Source organism: Lygodium microphyllum, chromosome 3 (assembly GCF_053477565.2).
Source record: "Lygodium microphyllum isolate KBCC chromosome 3, Lygodium_microphyllum_v1.1.10, whole genome shotgun sequence".
Classification (NCBI taxonomy): Eukaryota; Viridiplantae; Streptophyta; class Polypodiopsida; order Schizaeales; family Lygodiaceae; genus Lygodium; species Lygodium microphyllum.
Window position 1 is genome coordinate 19114742 of NC_141137.1, and position 27256 is coordinate 19141997.

At 46.5% G+C, this 27256-nt stretch overlaps 1 protein-coding gene across 4 annotated transcripts in view; it reads right to left on the minus strand.

The window, feature by feature from the left end:
• The window catches only part of RNEE/G (RNAse E/G-like protein), a 209779-nt gene that overhangs the window by 21039 nt on the left and 161484 nt on the right, over positions 1-27256 (minus strand). For all 4 annotated transcript variants that reach the window (XM_087669129.1, XM_087669128.1, XM_087669132.1 and 1 more), the window contains one exon: positions 1213-1332. In XM_087669129.1, the coding sequence (XP_087525255.1) occupies positions 1213-1332 (120 nt within the window). Of the gene's footprint in view, positions 1-1212; positions 1333-27256 lie in introns of those variants that run through there.

A 27256-nucleotide genomic window follows, 5' to 3' on the forward strand; every position in this document is an offset into this window, starting at 1 on the left:
CCGAAACTTCAGAAGATAGTGGCATGAAAATTTTCCTTCAACTTTTCTTCCCTTGTGTCCCAATCTCTACATCAGTACCAGAACTTTGGTTTAGCTCTTCCACTTTTAGTAGAATCCAAAAAATATATATTCTCAAATGCCTAACTAGATTGGCATCAGAAGCATTGTGAACCTTCTAATGATCTAGCAACTTCTGATAATAAGCTGCCCTCACTGATCATTTCCAAGACTTGAAAGGGCCCAAAATCAGGCATGCTTGAAATAAGGATGAAGAAGAGAAAACTGAAGAGGGGGATGTAGATAAGAAGAAGAGGACCTGCAAAAGGGCTGCAGGGTGTGAGGATACAAATTTGGGTGTCAACATGTGGGGATTGGAATGGGAGGGGAGGAGAGTTGGAAGGAGGGCGCTAGGTTCAGAACAAGGAAGGTGGCTGGTGGGCTGAAGAGGAAGAAGAAGTCTGCACGGAGGAGGGAGGAATCAGGGGGGCAGAGCTGGAAGAAGAAGACATGAGGGCTGCAAAGAGAGGCAGAGCAGACAGGCACAGATGTTGGAACTGAAGCAGGCATAAGCATTGATGCTGGAGCAGGCAGGGAGGCTGAAGAGAGCAGGGGCAAAGGATGAGTTGACTGGTGAGAAAGAAGCGAAAAGATGGGGTTGGGAAATGCAGGGCCAAGGCCGGGAGGAGAAGAAAAGGCAAGACAAGGAAAGAGCAATGCAGAAAGGGAGAAAGTGAGCAGCTGAGAAGGGCAGATACAACTCCGGCTAAGGAATCTGAAGACAGGACATCAGCAACAACAGAAAAGGACTGAGAAAGGTATGAGACCACAGGGATTGTGATGCAAGGACTGGAGTAACACTTCTAGCCCAGGGTAAGCACATGGACTTGCAGCACGTCTCATTGGGTTGGGAAGCTTCCATGATTGATTTTTCCATCTCAACTGCAGAGAGCTTCATGTTGAGGCCCCAGTAGTCACTTCAACCTCAGAACATGTGACATCCATTGTGTCTATTTTGAATGGCAGATCATAGAGATGAAATAACCACATCTGTCTCCATGAACAGAAGCTTATAGCAAACAAAGGAAGCTAGGATGAAACAACCAATACAACCAAATAACAAGTACAAGAACATGATTCCACATATTGAAAAAAGAATGCATTACGACTGTTTGTTGTCTAAGCACGACGTTCTCATGGTTGTAAATGACTCACAACAAGGCGAAGAATTGCTCGTTCAATCTTTGAAAGTGTTGACTCCAAAGCTTCAACTCGACCAGTGCCATGACAACATGAGCAAGGATCACTAATCATGAATGTTACACTCGGACGAACCTGGGTGGAAAAAGAATATCAACAAATAAATCATTCATTACAAAAGGCCAATCTGACCCGTACAAGTATCTGATACCAAAAATCAAACAGCAAGATACTATATTATAGAGTTTGGAAGAACATTCCATCTTTTATGCATTAATTTTTGAAAGGCCCCTGCAATATAATGAAAGTTCACAAGATTTTAAAAGTAGCAACTATGAAGATAACACTCGTAGATGATGTTCATTTTCACCATGCTATTAATTGTTGCTAAGATTTGATTAAACTATCACTTAAGATTTTTAAATAAAATGAGTCCTAATTTTGGTACCCCTTGCTCTCAGCATGGGGCATGGTGAGCATTGCACCTATTTGACACTGGGCATGCAGTGGACAAGTGTACCAGCTATGCAACACAACAGCAAGGCAAGAGGAAGAAGGTTAAATGTGAAAATTTCATTAAATTCAAAATTTGTACTCAAGAGTTAAATTGCATTCAAAGTTTTGTCCAATGAGTAGATGTTAAATGCAAAGCAGCCCCTTTGTGTTTTAATGGGATTAGAGAGAGAGAATCATTTCAGAAGGCATGTATTGCCAATTGCAAACCCGCCCCCCCCCCCCCCTCTCTCTCTCTCTCTCTCTCTCTCTCTCTCATGAATAAATGTATATTAAATTTTAATGTTCAAATATTTGCAATAAAAAAACTTGGATTCCAATTTTTGCAACATCCATTTTAACAAGACTTTTGACTGCACCTCAACCCCCAAGGGATAGCCAAGTTGCCTCACAATGTTGCCTTGATGTACAATCTTACCCTGCCATCCTAAATCTAGTAGATTGGAGGTCGTGCAATAATGAAGAAGGATTGTGGCATTGATTCTCATATCACACATGCCCAAATAACTCCCATACATCCAAGGCTAGAACCATCAGCTTTTAAAATCATGAAAGTATCATCAGCCAACGCCTTGCCAACAAACTGTCACTGCAAAGGTAGAGAAAGACCAACTAACTACCCCATATCCACAAGATGCGATAAGGGTGAGTAGCAAGTGCAAACAAGAGTGGGTTGAGAGGAAGGGAAAAGGACTTTGTGACTCCACCATTTAGCATGACATCGGAGATGGCACCCATATTGATGGTGTATATAAACCTTGGCAAGCAAGGTCCAAAACCCAAAGCTTCCATGAGATCTGCAACAAAAGACCATTCGAAGAAGTCCAAGGCATTTTCCAAGTGTGTTTGCACCAAAACCACCTCCTGCTGCGTGTGCTACATATAGTCTACGGCCATCCGTGCATTGAGGATATTATGAAGAATATTTATGCCCTTAATAAACCCATATTAGCAAAGATGAACAAGATCTTATACATGGAGCCCATCAATGAAATCGGTCTCCACTAGGTGTTGCTTGATTCCCAAATCTGTTGGCACATGGTGGCCAAGAGTTTTACCAAAAGAGATACGTAGGTGCCAAAGATTTCATTGGTGACATAGTTGTCAAATATGAAAGGTACAGTAGGATATGATAAAATACGGTACTAAATAGTACCTTATGATTTTGAAAGGTACATTACGATATTAGTACAAAAAAAAAATCACATGATTTTTAAAAAAACCATAAATCATTAAATGATAGAAAACATGTTAAAGTGGAAATAGCCATTTCATTGCAAAATAAGATGAATACATGAGGGTGACCATCGTGGTCACATGGGCTGCGCAAAACATACGATATAACTACTGACTATTGTCTAGACTCTAGTGTATCATAGCGGCATCATGCATGTGGATACAATGATAGAAGATACAAAAAAGAAAGAACTATGAATCTATGATAAGACATCACTATCGTTATCATTATCATCATCATCGTCATTAGAACCATCTAAGTGCTCATCAAGAAAGTCTGTAGATCACTCCTGGGCACTGAATGATGAGACACACTCATACTCATCTTCACTGATGAGGTTACCATCATTATCAAATGATGGCTCCCTAGATGGTAGCTATGTAGGCAAGGGGGAAATATCATCATGAGACAGAAGATGTGAGCTACTTGAGCCCCGCCTTACATATGTTTGTAAGCCACTCGAACCACCCCTCCTCGATGTTGGAGGGTGTCGAATAACCATGCCCCTGCTACCACCTACTCGAACTCCTCGCCCACCAACACGCTGACTACGAGTGTCACGAGTATTTGCTACTATAATCTCTCTATAGAGCTCTACAAAAATCATCTCCTCCTTATCCATCTCCCGATATACACTCGAAAGAGTGTCGCCCGTCAACTTGAATATATCAACATTCATCTACACAATGCACGTAAGATTGTAAATGCTAAAGTCTAAATTGTAAAGTATAAACTTCAAAGTTCAAAGTTTAAAACAACAAATTTTAAATTTTATGGTTAAGTGTTTAAACTTTACCTTTCTCCAACTACCCATGCTCATCATAGCCCTCATCATGCGTAAGTGCAACAATAGACTAGCTGCTCTAATTGTTGTGTGCTAAGCCATCCTAGCTCCTCTAGCACTACATTATGGTCATCCAGAGGAACCACACGAGTCAAATACGCAAGCTCATCTAAACAGAACTCTCTATCATCCATGATCACCGGTGACTTATAGGCCTAATGTACCAATGTGGCAAAACCATGGATGGGCTTATCCATCCATACCCATCTCCTCTGTACTATCTCTAAAACATGAGCACGTTGTGTCTCTGTGATCACTGTACAAGAACATACCTCAACCAATGCCACTCTAAAGAAGTAAACAAGAAGGGCCATGGTGGACCCCTCGCAATCACTCATACATAACACCCTATATGAGAGAGTCACGACAATAACAACGGCACTGATTTTTTAACAAAACTCCTCATTCAGGCACAAGCGTTGCATGGCTATGGACTCCTCTGTCTCACGCTCATCCCACTCATTCTATAGAGTAGACACCACTGTCTGGCACGAGGGAGACTGCACCTCATAAAGGCGCTCCACCAATAACCACATGTAAGCAAATTGACTTGATGAAGGCTTCTTTAACTCCAGTATGCTATACTCATAATACATCCCAAGCACCTTTACCTTTACCGTGAAGAAGGTGACAATTGATGTAACTTTACAGACCACCCTCTTCACCCACTTGAGCTTCCCAATGTCCTCTACGAGAAACTTCAAACAATGACTTGCACATAGAGTCCAAACAATCGTGGGAAACTTGACCTCAAGCAAACGACCCATATGCTGACAATTGGATGGATTGTCAGTAACAACTTGCACCATATTTAAGGGGCCCACCTATAACCACAATTTATAAATTACAAGTACACTGAGAATACTTGGACGTTAGAGAGAGAAAGAGAGACTCGAGAGTTGAGCCTTTCAAGTTTCAACTTTCAAGATTCAAGAATAAAAAGAGATGGGGTTGGGGCTCGCGGTGAAAGAGAGAATCGAGATAGATATTAGAGAAAAAATAGAAATTAGAATAGGGAGATAGATAGTTATACATAAATCAATTATAATAATGAAAGAAAGTAAAACAAATTTAAAAGGCAATGAGAAACATATACCTCGATGATAGCTTCTGGAATGTGGCGGTAGATGAATGCGTCTGTCATTTTCCTCCCCCTCCTGCCACTATCTACAGCCAGTAAAAAGTAAGTGCTGAGTGGACATGACATGAGTATGTTGATGATGCCATGCTTCTTATGATCACTCCATCTGTTGGTGAGAATGTAGCAACCATAATTTATCCATGCTGCCCGAATAGGATCAAGGGCTCTATCAATCCTCTCCTCTTCATCAATATTTTTTCATCCTCATCACACCGGTCCATCCTTCACATGGACCCACATTGGCAATGGCTTTTACCATCCTCTTCCATTGCTCTTGCTTCGGGACATTAAATGCAAGATTGCACTCAATCACCGTGCATGCAATTTCAATGTCCGCAAGGCATTGCCTTTCTCTAAGAAAGGCAATCAATCCACACACATTACCAACAGCTTGAGAGAGAGAGGATTGTCTCTCTGACATCGCATGAGCCTCCACTCTTTGTCTTTTACCAGAGCTGGATGCGGATGTGAAGCCCTTACCTCCAATGGTAGAGGCCTCTCCTGCATTGGTTGAAGATACACATTCGATACTTCCTTGTTAGTAGGAATAGAAGTTAGTGCCGATAAGCCACTTCCTCCTCCTTCTGGAAAGATATTGGAGAAGCTGAGTTGCACCAATTGTATATAGCACTTCTCACAATACTTGCATGTCCAATAGTGGGAGTTGGACTTCTTTGTGTCCCTCTCCACATGGATCGTGTGCAAATGAAGGCCTCATATGGAAATCACCTTCCAAGAAGTCTTACATGTCACGGGAAACTTGATTTCTAACCAAGGAAAAAACGGGCACACAAGCTTGTGCAACCTACGAAGAAGATATTTAACGCAAACCCAAAAGTCTTGTAAAGTATTCCCTACATATAATAACAATTAATCTCGGATCTATGACCATGTCACCTTCCACATCTTGCAATCTCACTATATTTTCTTGCGTTGAGGATGCATGCAAGGCCTTAAAGATTTTGTGAATCTAGCAAGAACTATCTTGAACATTGTGAGTGAGATTCCTTAGCTTAGCTTGTTGGTAAGATTGCAATTGAAAGCCTTGAATAAGTTCACCCAATTGAGCTACCAATAAGATCAAAAAATCATCGTGCAGCAGGTTAAACAACAGCAAACAGAGCGAGGCCAAGATGTCTTCCATAGCATGCAAACGCTACCTATTAAGCGAAGCATGATGGATGCCATAGTGTCTTGATACCTTCTGCAAATTTGAAATCAATCTAGCTAAGCAATCTAATCCTTGTAGTGAAAGATCACATGAAAACCTTTCCAACAGCTCGGTCATGTAGCCCTTGAAAACTGCATGACTTAAAAAGGAAGAGTTGAATCTCAAGGGCAGCCTATCCAAGAGACAGGCAAAAGCATCCATCGGTTGGCTAACCATGTCAAGCTGCAAAGGAAAATGGTCAAATAATACATAGTGCTGTAACACTCACATCTCCAAAATTTCTGGTTAAAAAAAGTCTTCATGCATGGCATAAAGGCAATTAGTGGAGACCAGGAGTCCACATATTGAGGTGAGTAAAAGGTAAATCCTAATGCTGATGGAAAATGCGAGGACCAAAGATCCTGCTTCACGACACCCATCGCAAAGGCTTGCCACGCCCTACTTTTCAGGACTATCCATCAGAGTGTTTTCTGAAGTGGACTTGGATGGGTAAACTCTCTCTATAACCCTCATCAGATGCCTCGTGTAAAGAAAGAAGCCACACTACCGATCAAAAGTTCAAACAAAATATACCAACTATTTTTGGGACGGGATAGTCAAAGAGCACGGAGAATGTTTCATGAGAGACAACCCTGTATAGAGATTTGATTACCCGACGCTTGGCTCCATTAGGAAACACAATTGTGTGCCATAGTATTACAATTTCCAGCCCTCCTTTCATGAACTAGATACAATGGCTTCAACAAATCCAAAAGAACAAGAGTGCAAGAGGCACCCCCGACGCAAAGGATCAAGAGTTTTGAAATGATTTTGCCACATGGGCATGGGTCTTTGCTGTCAATGTCTCCTAGACACCATCTTCAAAGAATTCACCCAGCACCGCAAAGGGATTGAGCCTCTCATGTTGAGCCCATAAGGAGGAAGATCCATCTACACGGTGGGATGTAGAACATGGATACTTGCGATCACATGGAGTGATGAATTGACCAGCAACATCAAAAAGACAACTGGTTTGGAGGCTCACAAGCACACTCTTGTTGCTGTTGCTCTTTGAGGGGCTGTGTATCCTTGGTAGTAGCAGCAAATCGAGCAATAGTCTCATCAAAAGATTTGTCTCAGCAATGTGAATAAGTGTAGAGCAGGTCCTGCAATAAAGAAAAACGAGCAAGGACTATGCGCATGGGAGTCTTCTTCACTTTTTCTTTATTGCATGGGTCTTCCATCCATCCCTGTCTCTCCAAGTTAGAACAAGGAGCTGCTTGCTTTAGACTGGCTAGGCTGAATAATCTGATGGTTGGTAGAACGAAGGGGCATATTTTGATTCTTATCCATGGGCTGGTCCAACAAGGTACTTGCCTGCCTTCAAACTGGGGGGGGGGGGCACCAACACATGACCTACTACAGCCATAATATCCCTGAGAAGAGCCCAGTGAACAACCAAGCAATACTCCACTTCCACCCATACAGGGCATGCCTACTTCAGCAAACATCCCTGAGAAGGGCCCAGTAAACAGCTAGGCAATTCTCAACTTCCACTCGTACAGGGCATGCCTAATTGAGCAAACATTTGAAATCCACCATCGCACAAGAGACAATATGCACCAACTATTTATCAAATGAAAGAGGTTGTTTAGTGAGAAGAAATGTCAGTTATTTCATGATAGCATACCAAGGACCTAGAGGATACAGTAGGTGTCCAAGGCAAAAGTTGTGATAGGTTATGCTAGCTAGTCTTTGGTTGTCAATTGGTGTCAGTTTTGACCCTACGATAGTTGTTTGGCCATTGAGTGTCCATCGTGACACTAGAAACTAGGTTTTAATTAGTTCATTAATGCAAGTCTGAGGGTCAACAGAAGTTGTGGACCACTCCAGGTTGCAAATACCCAAGCCAATTTATTTATGGATACACACATTTAATTTTGGGCAGGGTCAAAAGGGCTGAAATTAATTTTCAGAATTAATTGTGGCGAAGCGGAGCTACACAAGACCAGGAGAAACACTAGCACAACGCGATGTACCATGCCGTCCCTAGGAGGACCTAGTTGACCACCAAGGCTTGGCCTGCTAAGGAAAGATGGGTAGTACTCCAATAGGTCAACTTCCACCTAATAGAGTCGAGTACAAGAAGAAACTGCTGGGCAAGAGTGATGTTGAGTCCCACCTAAAACCCCAGGTATCGGACGGTCTACGCTCTGCACACCCATCTCAATCCCAAGTGGATGCCCCACTCCGTGCTAAAGTTTGGGTCCGTAAGAAAACCAACCGACTTTTGCTAGTTGATTTTCGCTCCCAGTGCAGTGCAAAACACCTCCAGAGCTAGTCTCACTCTCTCCAGCATCAACTCATCGTCCTCTATATATAGTGCGGTATCATCGGTATACTCTGAATCTGACAGCTCCGTCTCCTCCCTCACCGCAAGTCGAAGGCTACATAGCCCGCTCACACGTGACGGGAGGAAGTAGGACATTGCCTCTGCAAAAAGTAGGAACAAGTACGGGGCCAAAGGGCAACCCTGACGGACCGATCTCTCCAGCCAAAACTCCTCTCCCCTCCTGCCACCTCTGAGAACCCTACTGGTGGCCGATCTATAAAGTGCAGAGACCCCGCGGATCCATGCCTGGGGGAGACCCAACCACACCATGGTGCCCTCCAAGAAGTCCCAGTCAACCCTGTCGTAGGCTTTCTCAAAGTCCAGGAGAAGTACAACCAATCCCTGACCAGTGTGGTGGGCCCACTCAGTCGCCTCAAAGAAGGTGAAGACATTGTCAAGGATGCTCCTATCCTAGGCAAAACCTATCTGTATGTCATGAATGATGTCTAGCGGAGTCGCCTATTAATCATCTTAGCCAGTGTCTTATAGGCTATTGACAACAATGTGATCGGTCTCCACTGGGATAGCTCTAGCCGGTCTCCCCCTTTCGGGAGGAGACTGATATAGTGCAATGGAATCAAGCAGTGATGATGCCTCTCAGTATGAACATTCACATGGAGAAGAAGAAAATATATTGCCCGCTGACCTTGGACAAGGCTCACATGATGAACAACAAGCTGAAAATGTTGTTGGGCTAGATGAAGGGCCTTCAAGGCAAAATGAGGTTGATAACCAACAAGAAGAGGAAGACAATAGCAAATCTCTTTTCTGAATTCTCAAAGGATCCTCAAGTTGTTTGATTTTTAAGTGCTCCAAAGAAGGATAGCAAGGACAAGAACGACAACAAGATACACTGAAGGTACTATCAAATTCTTCACGTGAAGCAACCAAAGAAGCCAATGAAGGAAAAGTGTCGATTCCTACAGGGCAAGATATGTATATGCAAGGCTATTATGAAAGTGCCAATCCAATGGATTTTGGCCAACCGGGCATATATACAATGATGGGGCAACTAGGATACTTTGGTGGTAGCACGATTTTTCATGCAATCGTTGAACAAGGACCGCATACGGAAATGTATGGCACAACTCCATATGGTATATAGCAGCCATTATATGGTGTGCAAGGCCCAATGTATTTGGGTATGGCTGAAAATGTACATAATCCTACGTATGGCAACATTGGTTTGATACCCAAGGCATAAAGTGGCATGTTCGGTAATGTATCTATACCCTGAATGCTTATGGGGCTCCAAGAATGAGTGATGTTCATGCAAATGCTTCATTTGGGTTTCATCACAATGTAAATACAGCAAAGGCTGTATGACAACTTGACTCCCAAAGGGGCAACAAAAGACTATGATGAGGGTGAAAAAGTAATGAAATTTGAATCCTTCAATAGTACACAAGATAGGCTGAAAGCTTTGAATTTCATTGAGCAATTTGATGCAACCTATTCAGGGGGAAACTTCACCGAATCCTCTACGATTCGAAAGGCAATCACTTTCTTGAAGAGGAATACATTGCAGTGGTGGTCCACACTTTTGATGCAAGGTAGAGAACCATCAGCATCGGTACAATTCAAGTAAATATTTGCATCAAATCAGTTTTGGGATGCATCGTTGCCCATCACTTCTTATTGTCAGATAGCCCTTCATGAACAAGTAGGAAAATATGTATGTGGACTACCCATAGGAATTAGGGGTTTTTGCATAAAATCCATCGTATCTAGCATGTCTCAACTCTAACAAGCTGCTGCTATAGCCAATGTTTTGTTGCATGGGAAGGATTCCGCTTCCCAGAGAGTGGGGAGAAGCTGAATAAAAAGTTGTTTAAGGTTGAGAAAAGGGACAGATCTGAAAACCAGTCTCAAATGAGGCCAGAAGAGCAAAGAAAGGGTTGGAAATCATTGGCACAACATAGGGAATTGATGGCTATAAATAAATGTTTCATTTCTAAATAGAAGGGTCACATTGTAAAGGACTATCCCAATAGGCAGTAAGCTTGAAAATAAAAAAATCAAGGAAATCAAAAGGAAACAAAGCCCAAAACATCAATGGGATTGGTGCCCGATGTTGTTAGTGATCAGCCCAATGATAATGCTCCCGAGTTATGAAGAGCATAGGGAAAAATCAAGCATCAGCATACATAGAGATACTTTGATAATGGTGGACGAGCCAACTTCATCTTTGTAGATATGGCAGCTCATCAAGGCATCAAAGAGGATGAGATGTGATCCATGGGGGAAGTTCAAATGGCATAAAAAAGATCATGCAAAGCTTGTCACACCGCTCATTGGAAAGCTTTGGTTGCACATTCAAGGATATGTGGATTGCAAAGAGTTCTGTATTGCTCCACTTGAGGGTTGTGATGTGTTGCTTGCTATGCCATGGAGTCACCATATGCATGTACTAATTGATTAATGTACAAAAGAGATCACCATTTAGCATAAGGAAAAGACTCACACTTCATGTAAAGTTGAAAGGGGAATCTATCCTTCTTGTATCTGCAACTGTCATTTCTAAAGTAATGAAAAATCATCTTTCAATATACTTGCTTTTTACTAAGGATAAGGATGATAGTTCGAATGTTGGGAACAAGATTCTCAAGTACGAAAGCTACAATGCGATATGCTACAGTAAAATACGGTACTAATTGATACCTTACGATTTTATAAGGTATGGTACATTATTAGTATGAAACAAAAAATTGCATTGGTTATTTTGGACTATAGATGATAGAGCACATGTTTAGAGTTAAAACAACAATAATACTGAATAAGATGAATATACAAGGGTAACAAGGGAAAACCTAATGTGCAACATGCGCAACACACTACAAACTAATAAAAAACTCTTCGTTATCCATATATCCCTAAATGTGCAACCGAAGCTTTCCAATGAGTGGTGCAACAAGCTCTACATGGCCCTTACATACCATTCAAACTTCCCCAATAGATCCCATCTCATCCTCTTTCATGCCTAGACGAGTAATCATGTCTATAGAGATGAAATTGGCTAATGCATCATTATCAAAGAATATCAATGCATGCTGATCTCTGATTTTTTTCCATGCTCTACATAACTTAGTAATATCATCATTGGGCTGATGACTGACAACATCGCGCATCAATTCAACCGATGTTTTGGGCTTCTTCCCTTACGATCTCCCTGATTTTTTGACTATTCAGTTTGCTGCCTATTGAGACAGCCCTTTGCAATGTGACCCTCTATGTTGTGCCAATGATTTTCAACCCTTTCTTTGCTATTTTGGTCTCTTTTCAGGGTGATTTTCAGATCTACCCTTTGCTCAACATTAAACAACTTTATATTCAATTTCTCCCCACTCTCTTGGAAGCACGAATCCTTCTTATGCATCAAAGCATGGAGTGTATACATCATACATCATACAAAAAACCAAAGTGTAGGGTTGATGGACATAGAGGCTCTTCATTGTTGTGTGCATGTATGTGAGAGAGAGGCTTGGGAGTTTGGGGGAAAAGGGGGAAAAGAAAGACAAAGAGGGAGAGAGAGAGTCTTGGAATTGCATATTCATCTTGAAAGTTGGAAGAGAAATTATGACAGAAGCTTGAAATTATGATAATAAACATAAGGCTTAGAAGTTGGAAGATATTATATGGTCCAATCTTCATGGTAAAAAAGTAGTCTATTTTTTTGTACGAATTGGTAGGGACACGTACACTATGGTACGGTATGAACAGTAAGCCCATGTAAGGGAAGAAATCTGCAAAAAGAAGCACTCCAACAAACCATTCTGTACGTAGTACAAATGCAACTATGGTTCAGAATTTGTCTACATAGAAAAGGATTCCATGTCATTTCTGAAATTTCATGTTGATTGCTTCTCTCAATCACTTCCAAGGCAACTACTACCGAATAGGCCCGAAGATCATGGCATAGATCTTATCCCTAGGAGTGGCCCACCTAATAAGCCACCCTATAGACTTAGCGCAGCTTAGCAAGAGGAGATTACGAGTTGGGTGAATAAGCTATTAGAAAAAGGGCTAATTCAGCCTAACTTATCCCCTTTTTCTTCTCCAATGCTTTTGGTGCAGAAAAAGCCACCCTACAGTGTCTGTGCAGCCCAGTAAGAGGAGATTATTAGTTAGGTGAATGAGCTATAATAAAAAGGGCTCATTCACATCTTTGTCTCTTGCTCTATTGCGCCACACATTTGTAATTTCATTTCCCGTGTGTGGTTCTCGCTGACCCAGCACCGCATACTAGTTCATTCATGGATTATGGGAAATATGTCCTCTATGCCCTCTTTGTCTTCAGATTGTTCCTGTCTATTCCATTTTTTTAGATGGACAGTCTTGGGACACATATGGCGTACTCGTAATGCCTTTATTTTTAATTCAGCATCGGGCATCCATGGGCACGTGGCCTGTGTGCGTGGATTGGTGTTATGGAAAATCACTTCTATGATGTCAGCTGACCTGGTCCTTCTGGACATTGTTGCTCCCTGGCTAGCGATTGTTCGCTCTAGTCCAGCTACTCTTTCTGTCTGATTTATTAGAATTGGTTATGTAATGGGTCGTTCTGAGAGCTTACTCACATCTTGTAAATTTCTACAGAGACTGTGTGAGAGAGATTGAGTATGCTGACCTGATGGTTTGATGTAATAGAATGTAAGAGATAGAGAGAGAATGTTGACATGATGGTCTCATGTAAATATTTACTACTTAATTCAACTATCTTCACGAAAAAAAAAAGATCTGATTAAGCCCAACTTATCCCCTTTTTGTTCTCAAGTACTTTTGGTGCAAAAAGAAGAGGATTCATAGCATATGTGCATTGAGTATTATGCCTTGAACAAAATCACAATTAAAAACCGGTTTTTGATCTCTCGAATCGATGATGTCATGGATAGATTGCAAGGGATAGCCAACCGTATAGATTTGAAAAATGGGTATCATCAAGTACAGATTAGATTCAAGGATGTGCCTAAGACAAGTTTCAAGACATCTTTTGGGTTACATGACTTTCTTGTCATGCCTTTTGAACCTACAAATGCTCTAGCTACTTTCAATCCGATGACGCATTGCATCTTCCGGCCACAGAGGATTTGTGACCACTTCTTCGATGAAATGATTATCTATTCAAAGAAAGATGCAGAGCATAGAAAGCACTTAGACATTGTGTTCAATGCATAGCTTGGTCATTAATTACAAGAAAAGTGAATTCTTTTTGCATAAAATCCACCTTTTAAGGCATATTCTATCAGCTAATGGTATTTGTATGGACCATGTAAAGGTTGAGGAAATACGCTCATGGCCCCCTTTAAAGAATGTACATGAGATCTGCAACTTCTTGGGTTTATGTTATTTCTTACAAGAAGTATGTACTAGGTTTGCTAAAATTGCATCCTTTGCAAAAGAAAAATATGCCATTTAGATAGACAACAGTCGATATTTCAGCATTTGAGAAGTTAAAGGAAAATATGACTTTAGATCCTATGCTTCTATTGGCCAATCTAAGGAGGTTATTTGTGGTTCAATGTGATGCATGTGGAAACAACATTGGGGCTATTTTAATGCAAGATGGCGGAGTTGTGGCCTATGAGAGCCATCTCTCCATGGTGCAGAGAGAGAATTACAAGTCTATGAGAAAGAGCTCTTGGCTGTAGATCATGCAATGTCTACATGGAAACATTACTTCTTAGGAAATGATTTTACAATGTAGACAAACCATCCAATTTTGAGATACTTTTTAAGACACATAAGATGGGTACGCTTTCTCTGTATGTTTTGTTCTCAAATTGTGCATATTGATGATAAAAAGAATGTTGTGGCTGATCCATTATCACATAACCTGGTTTTGTTCTCAAATTTCAGCCATCAACATGGTTTATCATGCTAAGCTAGATGCCATGACGAACAATATGCTGCTGATTAGAACTTTGCTAATGTTTATGAGATGAGTTTTCCAATGGCCAGAGGCGTAAGCACTTTGTTCTAAGAGATTTCTGATTATGCATGGACAATTGTGCATCCCAAAGCAGTTGAGGTCTAGAATGATAACTAAAATTCATGCTCCTCTGTACGCACAACATAGAGGTATTGATACCACGATCAAGGTGGTATAGCATTTCTTTTATTGGCCAGGTTTGATGCATAATTGAGAGCAATTATTCAAGATATGTGTAACCACCCTTCCTTCTGTGGATGGGTGGTAAATCCCTAATTACAACTTCATTACAGCAGCGAACAATTAATGCAAATTTGAAAATACAAATTTACCTACTAATCTTGGACAATGCACACCCCATTGGCCCCAAAATTGGCGCCCCTTTTGGTATTTCTTTAGCTTTATTGAAGAAATTTTTGATTTACAATGGGATTCCAAGGGTGGGTGCTATACGAAGAAGGATGCGACATGCTCCTCTCCACATGAGTTGCGCCGCCTCACACAACCAAAGGCAGTGCTTTGTGGTTTCCAGAGGTTGCTGTGTGCAGCGCTTACAACCTCCCTCCTACATCTAGGCAAGCAAGCTTCCCACTACCAAGCCTCCATGTGCCACCAGCCATAAGAAATACGATACCCTCCTCGGCCTCTAGCTATCCCATAGGCGGCGCCAGAAGGTCCGTCGGAAAGGCTTCGTGATGTTGTGCTCCGCCTAGTGCCTACTACATGACGGTGCCTAATCCATATCCTCCTACATCAATACGTGTCTGCCAATCCTGGCAATGTACTCCAGGAATCTCAATGGCCTCTTAGCGACCGCAATGGACGGCCATCGCCACTCTCTTGAATCCCACTCCAGCTCATTAAGTGCCATGCCCTCCCAGATCCATGGGCACCACTCCCTAAGCTCCGTCCAGAACACATAACGGTCCAGCTGCCATATCTTCGCCATCAGACCAATCCCCCAGATCCACTTCCATGAAAAAACAACTATCCCTTCATCCTACTGTCCTCTATCAAGAGACAGAATCTCCTCATCCTACTGTCCTCTATTAAGAGCCAGACACCCCCCCTCCTGTAGGGTGAAGGTCCCCCGTGGAGTGCCACCCACTCTACTTGCCACCTGTAGGGGGATGCCTACTGGTGAAAATCTAGCAGCCCATACCTCCCCGGGCTCTATCAGCTCTCATATCGGGGGACCAAGCCATTCCTCAAATATTGCTGCGTCTATCTCCCTTCTCCTCAACTCCACTCCTCTCTAGTAGCTTGATACTCGCCACAGTGCCTCGTCCACCATCCTATACACCTCCCACCATGTCCTGATGGTATGAGCCGAGCCGGCCTCCCATCCAGCCCACTGGATGTGGGGGCGCTTCCCAATCTATGCCCCTTCCCGATCTCTAACCTGGGGGTTCCAGACCACCGGTTAATGGTCTATCTCCTCCTAGTGCCTTACGAAGCTCTAGATTAGGGCCTTACGAAGTCCCTACCACAGGCGAAGCAAGCTGCGTAGGAAAGGTGATCTAGGGGGGGGGGGGATCTGGGCTAACGTGAAGATCCATCTCAGGGACAGCCTCCACTCATCGCCAAGCCTCGGTCTACAATCCTGAAGATCCTTCTGCAATAGGACCTTCCAGGTCTGTCCTCCTCGTGTGAGGCCACGCACAACTAGCTTGCCCAAGAGGGCCATACTCTAATACTCTGGGTGTACGATCCCAAGCCCTCCCTTTGAGACCAATGCCATATGATGGTCGCCCATGCCACCTTGGCCCTGCAATCCTTGGAGCCATCTAACCCGGACCAAAGGAAATTCTGCACTAGGCGGTGGAGCTACACTATGTAGGATGAGGAGAAGCACCAAGACGAGGCGATGTACCAGGCCGTCTCTAGGATAACTTGGTTAACTACCAGGGCTCAGCCTGGTAGTAAGAGGCGAGCCGTGCTTCAGTAGGTCAGCTTCCTCCGGATAGAATCGAGGACTCAAAGAAACTACTGGGCGAGAGTGATGTCAAGTTCCACCTGGAACCCTAGGTAACGGACGGTCTGCCCTCTGCTCACCCATCTAAATCCCAGGTGGACGCCCCACTCCGTGCCAAAGTCTCGTTCTGTCAGAAAACCAACCGACTTTCAGCAGTTGATTTTCGCTCTCGCTGCAGAACAAAACACCTAAAGAGCCAGCGTCACTCTCTCCACAATCATCTCATCGTCCTCTATGTAGAGTGTTGTATCATTTGCATACTGTGGGTCTAGCAACTCAGTGTCCTCTCACACTGAAAGTCCGAGGCCGCGTAATCCGCTCACAGGTGACCTAAGAAAGTAAGAAAGTGAGAGTAGGAACAGGTAAGGGGCCACGGGGCAGCTCTGTCGCACCGAGGTCTCCAGCCGAAACTCCTTGCCTCGCCTAGTGCCTATGAGAACCCTGCTCGTGGCCGATCTGTAAAGTGTGGAGTCCCCGCGAATCCAAGCCTCTGGGAGACCCAATCTCACCATGGTGCTCTCTAGGAAATCCCAGTCCACCCTGTCATAAGCTTTCTCAAAATCCAAGAAGAGTACGGCCAGTCTCTGCCCATTGGGCTAAGCCCACTCTAACGCCTCAAAGAAGGTGAATACATTGTCGAGGATGCTCCTACCCTGGACAAAGCATGTCTCTGTGTCATGAATGATATCTGGAAGCACGGGACGTAGTCGCCTACCAATCATCTTTTCTATTGCCTTATAGGCCATTTACAATAAGGTGATCGGTCTCCATTGGGAAAGCTCCAACCGGTCTCCCCCTTTGGGAAGAAGACTGATAAGGTGTGCGGAAAGACTCCCTAGCATTTGTCTTGAAGTGAAAACTTCCTGGAAGGCCATCACTAGGAGGTCCTTCACCACCTCGCGTAGGTAGTAAAGAAGGACTTAGAGAGGCCATCCTCTCTCGGGCTTACTGCCTGTCCTGTGTGTGAAAAGCCGCCTCTAATTCCCTCTCTGTGAATGGGGCTAGGAGGGAACATCCCATCTCCTCTGTGACAAGGGACGGGATGTGATCCCATAACGGCTGTCTACAACGTTGTCCTCTGGTTGAGGCTGTCTCCTACTGGAAAAGGCATCTATAATAGTCAGTGGCAATCTTCATCACCTCATCTGAGCTAGAGCGAATCCTCCCATACTGATCCCGAAGGCTACGTATCTGCTCTCCTAAGGTGCGGAGCTAGTGTGCCTAAAAGAACTCCCTGCACATCGTGTCCCCCTTCCACGCCCAGAAGCCTCTTGAGGTGAGAAATGAGAACTCCGAGTGCCTGTCCTCTAGGCCAGGAATGGCTGCTCGTGCACGCACCTCCTGTGCATGGAGGATGGGATCCCCTGGTGTCTCTTGTAATAATCTCTACGTGGCTGCTAGGTCCCGCCGTAATGTTCTCTCCTCCTCCTAGCATTGTTGCCTGGCCTGTAGAGCTACCTCCTGGTAGATACTGCTTGGCGCGGCTAGTACCTCTGCAACCTCCTCTACGACCTAGTCCCTCTTGCCCACTCCCTAGTCCAAATTTGCTCGATCTAACTCTTCACCTCCTTTCTCTTATCGATCGCGTTAGGGATCCGACAAGATCGTGTGTCTAGGGAAAATGCTGGGGAATCAAGTGTCATGAGAACCAGACAATGATCGGACAACATGGTGGGTGCCTGCCAACTGTCCAGCCTAGCCTCCACAAGAGTATCCCCACTCTCCTACATAGAACTTGTCCAACCGCTCCAACAAACTCCACCTAGCCGTCTATAATCCCAAGAGATGTCCAGCGAGCTCTCCCTCCTGTGGAAGGCTGGGTCTCTCCAACCATATCGTGCTCATACTACCAGTAGAAAGATCTTCCATGCCTTATGCTCCTCCCCAACCATGCTCTAGTATTTTCTACCTTTGCACTGCTGGTCCTATAAAGCTCCAAGTTGTTGAAGTCTCCAACAACAATCCAGGAGTCCACCACTGGGAGTCCTGTGATCTCCACCCAAAACCTGTCGCATGCCCTAACCTCAGTAAGGGCATAGACATTAGGGACTCCCAAGCACGAGTCCCCAATATCCAATCTGATACATAGAACTCTCCCTGCCACTATCGTCCCTTGATATCGTACACACATCGTGAGACTCGGGCCAATAGAGGTGCAAACACTCCCACTCCTACCATGGTACCGATGGCGTGCTCCCAATAAGTGTGTGAGTTGCCCGCGAGTATCTTCCCTACCCGTTGGGCCTGGGCCGGAGTGAGCTTGTACTCCTGTAGAAGTAGAATGTCGATCCGTCCAACAAGGGCAAGCTACAACTCCTTCCAGACAATCAACTTCCTAGAACCACATGCCCCACTATAGTGGAGACTATTCACTTTCCAATAAAACTTTTGGCCTTAACTATTTTGTAATGCATAGTCTTCCATGCATCATGATAAAGCCTTCCTTGAACACAACAATCATGATGTTGGCCATTGATCAACTATTCATAGATTTCAGAGAAATCTTCATCATCAGCATCATGCTCTTTCATATCATCCAATTCATGATATAAGAAATTGAAACAGCTGACACCTGTGGTTTGCCAGAGAAAGCATCTGCAACCACATTCTTCTTGCCTTCCACATGCACTATTTAAAATTGAAACATAGATAGGAAATTTGATGATCCGTTTCCACTACAAAACCAGCACCAAGTAAATAGTGTTTCCAACTAGAGAGTGCATGAATCACAGCCAATAGTTCTTTCTCATAAACTTGGTTTTTTTTTTTTTTTTTTGCAACTAAAATGTGGCTGATTATATTACTCAAAAAGCTTATTACAACAAAGTGCTCATGCTCAACAGACTAGCTGAAGCTGAAGCATAGTCACTAGTACATCATGTATACAAGCCTCTCAAGGCCGTCTAGGGGGGATAGGGGCAAGAAGCCATGGGTGCCTGCATAAAAAAGAACAGACCCTGGCCGCCCCAAGTACGCATGAGGTGACCACGAAGCCCTGGACTCGCCCTGCACCTAATCCCATCGGCCACGAAGGAAATGGATGATGGAGGTCCATAGCTATGCTAAGGTCGCGGCGAAGGGGGTAGGGGGGGGGGGGGGGGGGGGTTTGGGGGGGGTTATTATATCCCCAAATGGGGCTGCCTGCCTACATCAAAAATAACAGGCCATGGCCCCCCCAATTACGCATGAAGTGACCACGGAGCTCCTGACTCGCCTTGGACTCGCCCTGCACCTAATCCTATCAGCCGCGGAGGGAATGGATGATGAAGGTCCATAGCTATGCTAAGGTCGCATGTGTTGAAAGTCTCTGTCCGCCGAAAGCCACCTGGCCTCGTGCCTTTCAAATATGCCATCCAGTAAGACTTCCTATGATCTCCCATACCTCCGAACGGTCTACTGTGGGCGCCAATACTTGGTGGATGGGTAGAGCCTCTAGACCGACCACTGCGCATGACCCTGCCTCGATCATGAATATCATGTCCTGCATCCCGGCTCATACAAAAGGTGACGGCCTTGGCTGACTGCCTGCCAACAGAAAGCTCCCCATGAGATACACCCACGGCTGGGCGCTATAAGTCAAAGGGTACGGCATGCTCCTCTCCACACGAGCTGCACCTCCTCACAAGACCAGAGGCAGTGCTTTGGGGTTTCCAGCGGCTCATGTGTGCAGCGCTTACGACCTCCCTCCTTCTGTATCTGGGTAAGCCAACTTCCCACCGCCAAGCCTCCATGTGCCACCAACCATAAAAAATACGACACCCTCCTCAGCCTCCAGCTATCCCATAGGTGGCGCCAGAAGGTCCCTCGGAAGGGCTCCGTGATGCTGTGCTCCGCCCACTGCCTGCTCCGTGACGGCGCCTAGTCCATATCCTTCTACATCAGTACATGTCTGCCAATCTTGGGAGTGTACTCTAGGAACCTGGGTGGCTTTCTCACGACCGTAGAGCCCGGCCATAGCCACTCTCTCGGATCCCACTCCAGCTCATCAAGTGGTCTGCCCTCCCCTGAAGACCCACCACCCGAATCTGCTCCACAAAAGGGTGGCGATCCCCTCATCCTGATGCCCTCTATCAAGGGCCAGACGTCCCCCCTCCTGAACGGCGAACAAGGTCCCCTGCGAGGCGCCACCCACTCTACCTGCCACCTAAAGGGGGATGCCTGCTGGAGAGAACCTAGCTGCCCATACCTCCCCAGGCTCTATCGGCTCTCGTATTGGGGGGGCAAGCTACTCCGGAGGTATTGCTGCGTCTATCTCTTTTCTCCTCAACTCAACTCCTCTCGGGCAACTTGATACTTGCTGCAGCACCTCCTCGTCCGCCATCCTGTACACCTCCCGCCATGTCTTGATGGGACAAGCCGGGCTGGCCTCCCACCCGCCTCCCACCCAGCCCACTGGATGGGGCGGCGCTCACCTACCTTTGCCCTTCCCGATCTTTTGACCTTGAGGTTCCAGGTCACCGGCTGACGGTCTACTTTCTCCTAGCAGCCTGGGGGGCTCTCGATTAGGGCCTTACAAAGGCCCTGCCACACGCGGAGTAGGCTGCGAAGTAAAGGTGATTTGGGGGAGGTGATTGGGGCTGACGTGAAGATCCATCTCAGGGACGGCCTCCACTCACCACCAAGCCTTCGTTTACAATCCTGAAGGCCCTCCTGCAGTAAGACCTTCCAGGTCTACCCGCCTGGTGTGAGACCGCGAACAACTCGCTTGCCCAAGAGGGCCATACTCTGATACTCTGGGTCTATGATCCCAAGCCCTCCCTCTGATCGATGTCGTATGATGGTCGCCCACACCACCTTGGCCCTAGAGTCCCTGGAGCCATCAAACCCAGACCAAAGGAAATTCCGCACTAGGCGGCAAAGCTGCCCTACGCACGATGAGGAGAAGCACCAACACGAGGCGATGTACTAGGCCGTCACTAGGAGGACCTCGTTAACCACCAAGGCTCGACCCGCTAGCGAGAGGCGAACCATGCTCCACTAGATCAGTTTCCTCCGAATAGAATCAACGACAGGAAGAAACTGTTGGGCAGGAGTGATGTCGAGTCCCACCTAGAACCCTAGGTATCGGACGGTCTGCCCTCTGCTCACCCATCTAAATCCCAGGTGGACGCCCCACTTCCTACTGGAGTCCAACTCTGTTAGGAAACCAACCGACTTTCGCCAGTTGATTTTCACTCCTGCTACAACGTAGAACACGTCAAGAGCCAGTCTCATTCTCTCCAACATCACCTCATCGTCCTCTATGTAGAGGCTTGTGTCATCTACAAACTCTGCGTCTAATAACTCAGTCTCCTCTCACTGGAAGTCGGAGGCCGCCTAATCCGCTCACATGTGACCTGAGGAAGTGAGACATCGCCTTTGGAAGAGTAGGAACAGGTATGGGGCCAGGAGACAGCCCTGTCGAACCGATCTCTTTAGCCGAAACTCCTCCCCTCGCCTTCCGCCTATGAGAACCCTGCTGGTGGCCAATCTGTACAGGCCAAAGAACCCGCGAATCCAAGAGTGGGGGAATCCCAACTTCACCATGGTGCCCTCTCACCATGGTGCCCTCTTGGAAATCCCAGTCCACCCTATCATAAGCTTTCTCGAAATCCAAGAGTAATATTGCTGGTCTCTTCCCACTGTGCTCAGCCCACTCCGTCGCCTCAAAGAATATAAATACATTGTCTAGGATGCTCCTATCTTGGACAAAGCTTGTCTGAGTGTCATGAATGATATCTGGAAGCACGGGGCGTAATCGCCTACCAATCATCTTTGCCAGTGCCTTATAGGCCACTTACAATAAAGTGATCAGTCTCCACTGGGAGAGCTCCAATGGGTCTCCCCCTTTGGAAAGAAGACTGATAAGGCCTGCTGAGAGACTCCCTTGCATTTGTCCTAAGGTGAAGATCTCTTGGAAAGCCCTCAGTAGGGGGTCCTTCACCACTTCCTAGTAGGTAGTGAAGAAAGCCATAGAGAGGCCATCCTCCCTCCGGCATTTCTGCCCATCTTGTGTATATAAAGCCTCCTCTAGTTTCTTCTCTATGAAGGGGGCTAAGAGGGAGTGTCCTATCACCTCTGTGATGAGGGACGCGATGTGATCCCATATAACCGGTTTGCATCTCTGTCCTCTAGCTAAAGTTGTCTCCTGCTGGAAAAGGCGCATGTAATAGTCGGTGGCAATCTCCATCACCTCATTCGGGCTAGAATGAGTCCTCCCATATTGATCCCGAAGGCTGCGTATCTGCTCTCCCACGGTGCGGGGCTAGTGCACCTGAAAGAACTCCCTACATGTCATGTCCCCCTTCCGCGCCCAAAAGGCTGCTGAGGTGCGGAAAGAGAGCTTTGAGCGCCTGTTCTCTAGGCGAGAAATGGCTGCACGTGCGCACACCTCCTGTGCATGGAGGGTGGGATCCCCTAGTGCCTCCTGCAATTATCTCTGCGTGGTTGCAAGGTCCTGCCGGAGTGCTCTCTCCTCCTCCCAACACTGCTGCCTGGGCTGTATGGCTGCCTCTTGGCAGATTCTGCTTGACTTAGCTAGGACCTCTGCAACCTCCTCTGCTATCCGGTGCCTCTTGTCCCACTCTTTGGCCCAAATCTGCTCTATCTGTCTCGACACCTTCTCCCTCCTATAGATCGAGTCTGGGATCCGACAAGATCGTGTATCTAGGGCGGATGCTGGGGGGTCAAGTGTCAGTAGAAACCGGGCAGTGATTGGATAACGTGGTGCCTGCCAACTGCTCAATCTGGCCTCCAGGAGAGCCTCTCCACTCTCCCACATAAAACCTATCCAACCACTCCAGCAAGGCTCCACCTAGCCACCTGTATCCCCAGAAGAAGCCCACCTCTCCCTCTTGTGGAAGGCAGGGTCTTTCTAAGCATCATGTGCTCCGACTGCAAGCAAAAAGACCTCCCATGCCTCTTGCTCCTCCCCAGCCATGCGTTGGTAGTTTCTTCCTCTGCCCTGCTGGTCCTCCAAAGCCTCCAGGTTGTTGAAGTCTCCCGCAACAATCCAAGAGTCCACCTCTTGGAGTCCAGCTGCAATCTCCACCTAGAACCTGCTACGTGCCCTAACCTCCGTAGGGCATAGACACTAAGGACTCCAATACATGAGTCCCCAATATCCAATCTGATCCATAGAACCCTTCCTGCCACTATCCTCCCATGGTCTCGTACACAAGTGGTGAGACTCGAGCCAATAGAGCTGCATAGGCCTCCACTCTTGCCGTGGTCTCCTATGGGGTGCTCCTAGTAAGTGCGCGAGCTGCCCGGAAGTACCTCCCAACCCGCTGAGCCTAGGCGAGGGTGAGCTTGTGCTCCTGCAGAAGCAAGGTGTCAATCCGTCCGGAAGGGCAGGCTGCAACTCCTAGTGAACAATCAACTTCTTGGAGCCACGTGCCCCACTGTAGTGGGGACTGTTGACATTCCACGATGCAAGATGTAAGCTCATGGGAAAACCTGTGACTAACCGAACATGCATCTATTCGGTGTGGATGTTGCAAATGAGGAGGAGAGACTGTGAGGCATGCAAGGGCACTTTGCCGCCGGTCTGGATGGTGAACTCCAGTCCCCCATGGTGGCCCTCTGCGGAACCATAGGGGTGATAGATGCTCCAGGTGCTACTATCAATGCATCTATCAGCCATGCTGAAAATCACGACTCTGTACATTGGTAGAAGCGGGCCGCCTCTGCCGAGGGCCACTCGAACATGTCCCTCGCAGCTCTCCACTGTGGAGGGGCTCGAAAGATAATGCTCAAGTGTGGGACCTCAGAGCCAACCCACTAGTTAAGGTCCATCATGCAACCTGGCCACTGTTATGCAAACAGTGCTAATCCTTCATCTCCCATCCACTGGGAGATGTGATGGCTAGAGATCCTTCACGTGGCTCACCTGACCTAGGCGCGGATCAGGGGGGGTGCTCGGTAGGGGGGACTTAAGGGGGGGAAGAGGATCGAGGGATGGTGGGATGGCTAGAGATGCATGGCGGATGTTGGGAGGGGGGGGTGGCCCTAGCAAGGGGGGGCTGTGGGCCAAGGTTAGTGGGAGATTGGGAGGGCATGGGATGTTGTGGGGGGGGAAGGGGGGGCCCCTGTGGGAGCTCAAGCGAGGTAGTCTATGGCGCCGGTAGAGAACGTGGGGGGCTGCGGTCCTATCGGGTGGGGAGGACAGGGGGGGCTGTGGAGTGCTCTGCCGAGAGGGGGTCGCTCGCCCGCTAACAACTTGCTGACGAGGCTGGGTCTGAGACGTTGGATGCGCCCCCCCTTGCCGTCTCCCTCTCTGTCGTCTTTGGACCCATGTGAAACCGTCAACGTCCACCTGTGGACCTGTGGGTGGAGCCGCCTTGGCTCCAAAAAGCGTACAAGCTGCTACCTAATGCCGAAAGTTGTGGCAGCGCAGGCACTGCCCTGGTTGCCCAGTCACAATGACCTGCTGCCTAAAGGAGTGCCCCCTTGGCCCAATCTCTAGGAACTATGGGATATTCTTGACCTCTTTCACTGCCACCCGTACCTTCGGGACTCCAGCTGCTGTCACTACAACCACGAAAGACGCAGGAAGGACAGTGCCGAAGAGCCGTCCAAAGTCTTCCACCAACTAGTGATACTCAATCGCCAAGCCAAGGAAAAGGAGGGTGACCAGGTGCCGAAGAAACCTGTTGTGGAGAGCAAACGCCTCCACATAAAGCCACTGTACCAAGGGACCTTGTATATGACCCCCTTTGTGGATGCATATGGTGAATTAACGAGTAGCTCGCCAACTATGTCTGCCAAGCTGAGCTGGACCATGAAGATCCCCGGCCCAATAGGACCACCTCCATGATCTGCACTGTGCCGATGCGCAACGTAGAGTGGAGCCAGTCCCAAAGCTGGGCCCTGGCTGGAAAAAGTCCTACTACCTAACCATAAATCATTGTTTCCATTAGCTCTAGCTCTTTAGCTCGGATAGCTAAGAGCTGCTCCTCAGAGAGGACTACGTGCAACATGTTTGACTGGGGGGCACTCCCTAAGTGCATCGGCGTCTAACCATAGGTTTTCATTGCGTGTCCGTTCTGGGAGAACCTACCTATCACGCTGTTGTGCTACTAGAAGGGGAGTTGCTGCACGGGGAGGGAGCAACTTGGAGGGGAGAGGGGAGGAGGGGGGGGGGGGGGGGGGGGGGGGGGGGGGTTTGGTTTGGGGGGGAGGGGGTTGGGGGGGTGGGGAGGGATGTTGGGGGGGAAGGGGGAGATTTCTGTTTTCGATGGGTGTGGTGTGACAGCCTGACAAAGGGCCACGCCTCCCGGTAGGACAACACATGGGGGGCAGCGGGAGGAAAAGATAGGCGGGGGGGCGACGGCCAGGGGGGAAAAAATGGAGGGGATGGGACGGGCGGGACAGGTGCAAGGGTGGGGGAGGGGAAGATAGGCGCAAGCGGAGGGGGCAAGGCGGGCGCAGGGGAAGGCATGGCAGGCGCAGGCGGCGCGAGGGCATAGGCGGTGGCGCAGCGAGCTGGTGATGGGGGCCCTAGCGAAGGCGAAGGGAATGAGGCGTAGGTGATGACGAGGGGAGTGGTGATGGTCCTATCGATGGCGAGAGGGGGTGACGCTGGCGATGGTGTTGTTTCGGTGGGGCATAACGATCACACGAGGCGAGTGGGTTAGCTCACGGGATGTGACGGGCAGGAGAACGTGAGATCTTCTTATTCTCTTAAATTTGGTTAAGTCCTTTCAATGACAAAAAGTACTCTATTCTCGTATGCTACAACTTCGCCATTCTGTATTAATACAGCACTAATCTTGTTTCCACATGCATCACACTACACTACGAATGGCCTAGACAAATCTTGCAAAATAAGTACTGGATCTGTAGTCATTTTCCCCTTCAAACATCTAAATGCTGATTTCTCTTTGTCAGTCCATTGCCATTTGACATCCTTCTTTTCAAGCATGTATAAAGGAGAAGCAATCTTTGCAAAGTGTCTTACAAATCTTCTGTAGTAAGAGCATAGGCCAAGAAAACTACAGACATCATGAACAATTTACAAGTCTGGCCAAGAGACAATTGCTTCTATCTTTGCAGGCTCCATCTTCACACCATCTTTAGAAACTATGTGCCCAAGGAAGTGAATCTCTTCCAAAAAGAATTCACTCTTCTTACACTTAATGAGCAATCGGTTACGCTTAAGCTCATTAAAGACTACAACTAGGAGTTTTCTATGCTCCTCTTCATTCTTTGAAAAGATAATTATATCATCAAAGAATGTGCCAATGAAACTTTGATAAGGGCGGAAAATTCTATCCGTCGTTCTGTTAAACATAGCAAGAGCATTGGTCAATCCAAACGGCATGGCTAAAAATTCATAGAGACCGAATGCCGTTCTAAAAGCAGTCTTATGGATATCCTCTGGCTTGATTCTGATTTTATGGCACCCACTTTTCAAATCTATACTGCTAAACATTTATAATCCCTGTAATCGATCAAGAATGTCATCTATCCTCGGAATTAGAAACTTATTCTTAATCGTGTTCTTATTCAAGGCTCTGTAGTCAATACACATTTGCCAAGAGCCGTCCTTTTTCTGAACTAAGAACACAGGTGAGCAAAACTGAGAACTACTGGGCTGAATTAGTCCCTTCTCTAAAAGCTCATTAACCTGTGTCATAATCTCTTTTTGCTACGCCGCACTAACCCTGTACGGTGGCCTATTGGGCGGACTAGTCCCTGGAATAAGATCTATGGTATGATCTTCAGGCCTCTCAAGGGGTAACTCTCTTGGTAACGAATCTCAGAAACAGTCACTGAATTTATCCAAGAAAGCCCTTCTATTTTCATCTAGTACAGACACATTACTATCAACTTCATTAACTTGCTTTGCAAAAACCAAGTACGCAAAAATATGATTTTTCATTACAGAAGTAATTG